General features: G+C 43.7%; 1 protein-coding gene across 1 annotated transcript; it reads right to left on the reverse strand.

Annotated features, from left to right (window-relative positions):
* Positions 1-3,490: 3,490 nt before the first annotated feature.
* LOC101600056 (zinc finger protein 57 homolog) lies at positions 3,491-4,777 on the reverse strand. Its single transcript, XM_012949432.2, has one exon. The coding sequence runs from the start codon at positions 4,775-4,777 to the stop codon at positions 3,491-3,493; it is 1,287 nt and encodes a 428-aa protein (XP_012804886.2).
* Positions 4,778-8,692: the final 3,915 nt, after the last annotated feature.

Consider the following 8,692-nt stretch of genomic DNA (forward strand, 5'->3'; position numbering starts at 1 on the left):
TCAGTGGATAAGTCACTTGCCTGCAAAGCCTAATGAACTGGGGTTGATTCCCCAGTACTTATGTCAAGCCAAGATATACAAAGTGGCACATGTATCTGGAGTTTTCAATGGCTAGAGGCTCTGGCATGCCCATTCTCTCCCCCTTCTCTTTCCTTGCAAATTAAATAAATAAAACCTTTTTAAAATATAAAAAAAGTAGTCAAAGGATAACTGGGAAAGTCATCAGGAATGCATCCCAGCACTGATAAGGCTCTTAGATGGAGGCCTACTTATAAACCCAGGATCTCATGGTCCCACCTTTATGCAGTCAGAGTCACTCCTGCTGACAGAAACATGGACTGCAACTAGAATGGGGAAGGGAGTGCCTCAACCCCTCTTGCCTTCCACTATCCTCCCAGTGTTTCTCACTAGCAGACTATTGAACAAGCAGCAGGCAAGAGAGTCTAGTAATTTTGATTGGAAGAATATGAATAAGGCACAGGTTGGGGATAGTGAGTTAGAATGAACAGGTAGGTGTGAGGTATACTTTAGAAATCACCTAGACTTCCCTCAGTGTGGGTGGGGCGGTGGTGACAGTATGCAGACTTGAAGGTCTAAAGACAAGTCACTACAGTTAGGTAAGTATAAAAAATTAAGGGAGAGAGAGAAAGGAAGAGAGAGAGAGAGAAGAAGGAGATAGAGATACAAGGGAGCCAAGGCTTTATCAATAATTGACATCAGAAGCTGATCATTGTGAAGTGAGCGGTGAGGTGTGGTGCCAGAGGAAGTACAACCCTAGTACCTAGAAAACTGCTGCTGCAATGAGCAGCCCCTAGCCCTTTGGGAAGTCAGGTCAGAATCCAGGGAGCCCAGACTACCCCTTTGGTTGAGGAGCACACAGGTCAGAAAAACACGGTTTAACACCTCAGTAACTGTGGGTTTTTGTTTTTTTTTGGTGTGTGTGTGTGGTTATTTTTGACTTTTCATTTTCCATTTATAGTGTAAAAATTTTGACAGGTGTGCATTGAAAACTTTGGAGACCCACTGTCTTTCTGCCATCCAAATATAAGCTCTCGCTGAGTAAATCTTTAATTATTTATCTACCTGAAGTGGATGGCTTTCTTCCTTGGCCTTGGACACCAAGGCAGGGTGGCTCTTTGTCCCAGACTGAGTTTTCCCAACAATGATGAATCAAGAAAATGTCAACATCTCTTAACTTAAAGACGTGGAGGAGCCAGGCGTGGTGGTGCACGCCTTTAATCCCAGCACTTGGAAGGCAGAGGTAGGAGGATCACCATGAGTTCGAGGCCACCCTGAGGCTACATAGTAAATTCTAGTCAGCCTGAACTAGAGTGAGACACTACCTCAAAACAAAGCCAAAAAAAAAAAAAAAAAAAACCTCTGAAAAAAAAAGATGTGGAGGAAATCACTGTTGGACACAGAAGACGAATGATCCAGGTCTTTGATTCGTTGAGTGAGACAAGGAGCAGCAAGAGAGACTGCTGCTCTCACAGGCATGACCCTTCTCTGCTACTTCAACCTTCAGGCATCTTCATGTACTAGTGTGGAAATAACAACACACAATCAAAAACTAAACTAAGACTTGAAACAAAAAGTTTAAACCTTAAGAGAAGGGAATGTCGCACTGTGGTATCGTGTTTGCTTTACATGTACAGGCCTGGGTTCTGTGCTCAGAACCAGAAAAACAACAGCAAAAACAATTTTATATTATATTTTTTATGTTATACAAGTTGCATAAAGTTTTTAAAAGTTAATGGCATGATTGCAAGTTTAAGCAAATAATTTAGTTATTGGAGATGGTTCCAGAAATAACTGATTTGTTGCAAATTTATTCATGTTTTGATTTCAGTGATGATGATGATATTTTTATGCCCAAAGCTATCTTATAAAAATGGATGAACCTATTTTGTGTGTGTTGGTAGAGTAGAATGAATGAACACATTTTGATTTCGACTCGGGAACTTGAATTACTTCAGGAAATTATTATAAACTCAAGAGTTTTCATTAGTGCAGTGTTATAGTTTGCGTGGGTCCTACCCAGCCTTTGCGTTGCAGCCTAGTCCTCAAATCAGAAGTGGTCAGAGGTGTGGTCTCTCAGAGGTAATTGAATGACAAGGAGCCTGACTTCATTAATGTTTAATCTGTTTATGGGGTCAGAGCTTACTGGGCAACTGGGAGGTGGTGGAAACTTGAGGATCTGGCGGAGTTGCAGAAAGAACACTGAAGTTGTGTGACGGTTAGTCTCCATTCAGTTTCACTGGGTCTTTATTCTCCTAAGAAACATACTTCTCAGCATGTCTGTAAGTTATTTCCAGAGAGGTTTTACTGAAAATATACACTCAGAATGTGGGCAGCTCCATCCCATGGGCTGGGACATTGGATTGATTAAAAACAGGCAAGGAGCTGCGCACTAGTGTTCATCTTCCCTGTTTCCTGCCTGGGAACCCAGTGTGACCAGCCATCTCACAGTCCTGGCACCACGCCTTCCTCCCTGCGATGGACTGACTGTGCCTTCAAACTGTAAGCACGTTTAAACCATTCCTTCCTTAAGCTGCTCTTGCTAGGCATTTTGTCACAGCAATAAAAAATGTAACTAACACAGGGTGTGACCCTGAAGGGTATATTTTTTCTCTAGCTTCTTTTTTTGGTAAAAATAATATTATTTATTTGCAAGCAAAGGGAGATAGGAAAAGAGAGACTGGGTGTGCCGGGGCCTCTACATACTCCAGATACATGTGCCACATTTTGCATCTGGCTTTACATGGATATTGGGGAACCAAACCTGGGTCATTAGGCTTTGCAGGCAAGCACCTTAATTGCTGAGACATTTCTCCAGCCCCACCAGCTGCTTCTTTTTTGTGACTTTCTGTTTGCTTCCTGTCCACCATGAGGTGAACAATGCTCCTCCACCATGATGTCATCTGTCCCCATGAACCCTGTAATAAAGGAGCCAAGTGATCACGGGCTGAGACTTCTAAAACCATGAGGCAAAACCTACCTTTCCTCCTTTAAGTTTATCTATCTTAGGCATTTTCTCTTTTTTTGTCTTTTTTAAATATTTGTTCATTTTTATTTATTTATTTGAGAGCAACAGAGAGAAAGAGAGAGAGAGACAGAGAGAGCGAGAGAGAGAGAGAGAGAGAGAGGGAGAATGGGTGCGTCAGGGCCTCTAGCCACTGCAAACAAACTCCAGATGCATGCACCCCCTTGTGCATCTGGCTAACATGGGTGCTGGGGAATTGAGCCTCAAACCAGGGTCCTTAGGCTTCACAGGCAAGTGCTTAACTGCTAAGACATCACCTCCAGCCCCTAGGAAGGTCTTTTAAACTGGGCATGGTGGTGCATGCCTTTAATTCCAGCACTCAGGAGGTAGAAATAGGAGGATAAACTCCAAAATCAAGGCCACCCTAAGACTACATAGTGAATTCCAGGTCAGCATGCTAGAGCAAAACCCTACCTCAAAAAAAACCCTTTTATTTATGCTTCATATTTACTGCCTGCTTTGCCTTGTCTTCCTGCAATGTTTTCTCCCATTACCCTTTTCTTCTGAGGTTCCTAAGAGATCCATTTCTTCCATGTTTCCAATTCTTTCTACCTGTGGGGAATCACAAAAGAAGCCAAGCCACTGTCCCAAGATCACCCAGCATTGATGTGGGCTGCCTGTGCCCTGTCCTTTGACTTTATAGCTCCTCCAGTGACCCAGAAGGCCTTCCTTCTCCCCAAAGCAAAGGTCACAGATGGGGCAACAGTAGATTTTCTGCTTCCAGTGGGTCTGTTGGTGGTTGACCAGCTGGGAGAATGACCTAAAGGACTTGCCACAATAGAAGCAGTGGTTGGATTGCTCTATGAAGTGGGTCTTCTGGTAGTTGGAGAGATGGATTTTCTTGCTAAAAATCAAGGGACAATGGGAACAAGAGAAGACTTGAATGAACCTTGAATGCTTCACTGGAGAGTTGGATCTGATATCCAGGCAAGAAGTTCTATTGTTAGCTCTCTGGGTCCTGGTCCTAGAACCCTTGATTTTAAATATAGGTTCCTTGGTCCTGGCAACTGATGCCTGGTTCATATCCACAAGTTCCTGGATGGACTCTTGGCACTGGAGGATAGGTGCCTGGAATCCAGCTGCTATATCTGTAATCTTTATATGTTTCTGGTGTCCAGCCACTGGCTTGTGATTCTGGTGAATCTTCTTATGGCGCTTGACCTCAGACTGGTCCTGGAAGCACTTTCCACACATGGGGCATGAATGAGGCCTATAGCCCATATGTACACGTCGGTGATGGCTCAATCCAGAAGCATCACAATAGGTCTTGTCACAGAGTGTGTAACAGAAAGGCCTTTCCCTACAATGCAGGCACCTGTGGTAAGTGATAGCCTTGGAACTCCAAAATAACTTCCCACACTGGTTGCAGCTATTAGCCCACTTAGAGCTGAGAACAAGCTGGTGACTATGGAGGTGGGAGCTCTTACTGAAACGCCTGCCACAGATGTGACAGGATAAAGGTGGCCCAGCTTGTGACGCTGGGGTCCTATCCATAGTCCCAGCTGGAACAGAGTGTGGGATCTGGCCTGCCCCTCTGCAAGTAAGTGAGATCTTATCACGACTCCCATTACATCTCAGATTATGACCTCGTTCTTGATGTTCCTCCTTCTTGCCTCCTGAAAGCAGACCTGTTGTGTTTGAGGGAGAGAGATCTATATTCCTCTGTCCCCTCTCTTCTTGCTCGAACTTGGTGATCACATCCACAGATGCCAAGTTCTTGAAGGTTTCTGACATAACATCCTTATATAGGGCCTTCTGATTGGCATCCAGACATTCCCATTCTTCCTGGGTAAAACTTACTGCCACATCCTCAAAGGTGACTGGCAATTTGAGCTCCAGGCTTGAAGTTTCAGATGTGATGGCTGAATCTGCCTCTTCCTGCGGACAGCCACTTCCTCCAGATGCTGTACCCTTGCACTCGGAAGGTTGAGGCAGGAAGAGTTTGGTAGGCAGCCATCCTCTGCTACAGTGCGAGTTCGAGGCTAGCTTGGTCTCCGTGAGACCTCGTTATCTCTGTTTAAGACATTGCCAGCCGGACTTGGTGACTCTACGCGTGTCCCAGCACTAGGGAGGTGGAGGCAAAATTCTGTTTTAGGCATTTTCATCAAGGATGGAAAACTGATTTTGGTGCCTTGATTCAGGTGTCCCCCATAGACTTAGGTGTTCTGAGTGCTAGGTCCCTAGCTGATGGAGATTTGGGGATTAACGCCTCCTGGAGGCAGTGTGTTGTCGGGCTTATGGATGTTGTAGTCAGCTTCCTCTTGCCAGTGTTTGGCACACTCTCCTGTTGGTATTGTCCATCTGATGTTGGCCAGGAGGTGATGTCTACCTCTGCTCATGCCATAATTTCCCCCTGCCAGCTTAGAGCATCCCCTCAAGTCTGTAAGCCAACATAAACCTTTTTATTCCCCTGACAAGCTGCTCTTGGTCGGGTGTTTTCTGATAGTAGTGGGAATCTGACTGCAACACTGATGCATACGAGCCAAATTTTCTTAGGACAGCAAACAGCTACAGCTACAGTCAAAATGTGGGAGCAGACCTCTACCTTCGAAGCTGCCTTCTACAAAGGTCTGAATGGGAAGCATAGACCGAACAGTATAAACTGTTACGTGGTGGTTGTCAAGAAGAAGGCTGAGGTGTATGTGAGAGGCCAGGAGGAGGTAGCATAGCCCAGGAAAAAGACAACTCATTCCCACTCTGTTCTTTCCTCCCGTACTCTCACTTCTGTGCCTTAGCCCCTCTGCTTTATTAGTTTTCTGCACACATTTTTTCCCGTCTGATTCTCATGTGTTCATGGAGACTGATGAAAATGACCTAAGCTTTGTATTTTACATACCGTAGGGTTGCGTCATCATTAGTGGCTTACTTGTGGTATCTGCAAGTTATAGTTTCAAATTCTTTCAAGAGAGACCATGCGATGGACTGAGGCTCACCTGAAAAGCCTGACCCCAAACATCTATGTTTGTCCAAAGTGCTCGTGGTTTATGCGTGAGCTGGCTTGCTGTGGACAGCATAGGCTCGGGAACTCGACAGACTTTAAAAGGCACCTACTACATCTGTACTTATTGTGTAGGTGTTCTTAGTGATGCACATACCCAGCCTGACAAGGACACTTAAAAATTACTTTATTGACAACTTCCATTGTTCATAAACCATGATAATTCTCTCACCTCACCACTTTCTTCTCTGCAATTCCACTCTACATCATATCTCCTTCCCCTCTAAATTCAATATATATATTTTTCAATGCAGAGTAATGGGGAAAGTGTATAACAATTTGTGGTAACAGCTGTGTTTGCTATTCAGGTAGTGATCAGAACAGCATGGTCTAAAAGTGTGACACCTTTAAAGTGAGATGGCAAGAAACGATGCCCATTTAATGAATTTCTGCCCTCATTATCTGCAGCTCTTAGGGCCTAAATAATTTTGCAGTGCCCTAGATGGAATTGTGAATATCATCTTTTACAAACTTTCTATTGACAACTTCCATGAAAATCTTATCTTTTTTTTTTTTTTTTTCAAAGTAGGGTCTCACTCTAGTCCAGCCATTGCATCTGCATTTACACTGATACTGGGGAATTGAACCTGGGTCCTTAGGCTGTGCAGGCAAGCACCTTAACCACTGAGCAGTTTTTACAGCCTTTACCTTTTTATTTTTATGTATTTGTTATTTTCTTTTGAGGTAGGGTCTCTAAGTTCAGGCAGACCTGAATCTCACTCTGTAGTCCCAGGCTGGCCTCGAATTCACTGTAATCCTCTTACCTCTTCATTCTGAGCTCTGAGACTAAAGGCGTATGCCACCAATACCTGACCCATCTTATCTTTTTAAAAAAGTACTTTTATTTATTTATCTGCAAACAGACAGAAAGAGAAGGAAAGAGAGAACTTTAGCCACATGCACCACTTTGTGTATCTGGGTACTGGGGAATTTTGAAACTCAGGCTGTTAGGCCTTGGAAACAAGTGCCTTGAACCACTAAGCTATCTCTCTAGTCCCCAAATATCATATCTTATGTGGTTGTACTGAAGACAAAAAATGGGTGAGTTGTTGTTAAGAGACATGGAAGTGATCTAATTTTCAAAAATTGATTGTTTTAAAACTGTAAGCCTTGAGGTGTCTCTTCACTTTGCCCCTATTGTAAAGAGGTACTTTAGGGTTCTCTGGAGGAAAATCACACACACACATACATACACATACACACCAATGTAATTATAGGAGGAGAGTTCTGAGATTGGACCACATGATCATGGGCTGAATTGTTTCGATGGCCCCGTGCAGGGTGGAGAGCTAGAGAAACTAGAAGCTACTCAGTTCTAGAAGCTGGAGCTTTGGGACCAGAAGGCCAATGAGGCAGTGTGGGGACTGACAGCCCGAGTCCCTGCAGTCACCTGGGGAAGGCCATGACTCGAGGCTGGAGCCAGACGTCCACAGGTAAGAGCAACAACAAACAAGCACCGGCCCCTCCGTCAAAATGCACCCCCTCAAGAAGGGAGGTGTGCTTATATAGCTGTGAGCCTTCCCCCTCTCCCACTTCCCACTTCTCCAGCCTTTTTTTGTTGTTGTTGCTGTTCAGTGTCTCAGTGTTTCAGATGTTGCTGTCCACACTCATAGCAGATCCTTCCCTCTCAGTTCTCTGACCCACACACCTATAATCTCTGAAAACTCCACATTGACATACCCAGAGTCCATGCACGTCACCATTTTTTGGCATCTCTCAATCATCCAGTCATGTTGGTAACCAAGATTAGCTGCCACACAGACACTGGGAGACAGTCACTCAGAGGAAATGGGACTTTTGAAGATGTCTTAGAGACAAGAGAAATTAATGTATTAGTATGGCACAAGGAGTTACTATCAGGGACAAAAGGAAGGAGGAATAAGTCGAGAGTCTGAGGAGTCTGTTTGGCTCAATTTAAAAGAAAGAGCAGGGCTGGAGAAATGGCTTAGTGGTTAAGGTGCTTGCCTGTAAAGTCCAAGGGCCCGCGTTCGACTCCAGATCCCACGTTAGTCAAATGTACAAAAGTGAGGCAAGTGCAAACATGCCCACTAGGTGGCACAAACATCTGGACTTCAATTGCAGTGGCTGAAGCCCTGGCACACCAAATCTCCCTCTCTCTCTTTCTCTCTCTGTCTTACTCTCACACTCTCTCTCTCTAAAGAAGAAGAAGAAGAAGAAGAAGAAGAAGAAGAAGAAGAAGAAGAAGAAGAAGAAGAAGAAGAAGAAGAAGAGGAAGAAGAAGAAGTAGAAGAAGGAGAAGAAGAAGAAGAAAGAGAGAGCAAAAAGAAACCACAGTCAATACACTTTTAGTCTTCACATTCATCTGGAATTAAAAAACCAACCAATCAATGAAAATAGCCAGAAAATATTTTGGGAGAAGCAACAATGAAAATAATGTTTCTCCTAACATAAAAACAAACTGAATATCAATAAACTTGACAATAGTGCTGTGCTGGTTGAAAACCTAGCAAGCAGATCGATAAAGATGAAGGGGTCCCTCAAGAGACTTAAAAAAAAATTAAATGCTCAAAATATAATAAAAGAACAGCACAAGAAAACAATGAAATAGCACATGGCTTGATTCTTATTTTAAATTACATATGCAAATAGAATCCAGCCAACAAGAATAAGTGGAAATGAAACAAAGTCAT

Source organism: Jaculus jaculus, chromosome 8 (genome assembly GCF_020740685.1).
Source record: "Jaculus jaculus isolate mJacJac1 chromosome 8, mJacJac1.mat.Y.cur, whole genome shotgun sequence".
Lineage (NCBI taxonomy): Eukaryota > Metazoa > Chordata > Mammalia > Rodentia > Dipodidae > Jaculus > Jaculus jaculus.

Bases quoted from the DNA above. Each gene is read 5' to 3' on its own strand.
- LOC101600056 (XM_012949432.2), bottom strand. From the start codon at position 4,777: ATGTCAGAAACCTTCAAGAACTTGGCATCTGTGGATGTGATCACCAAG.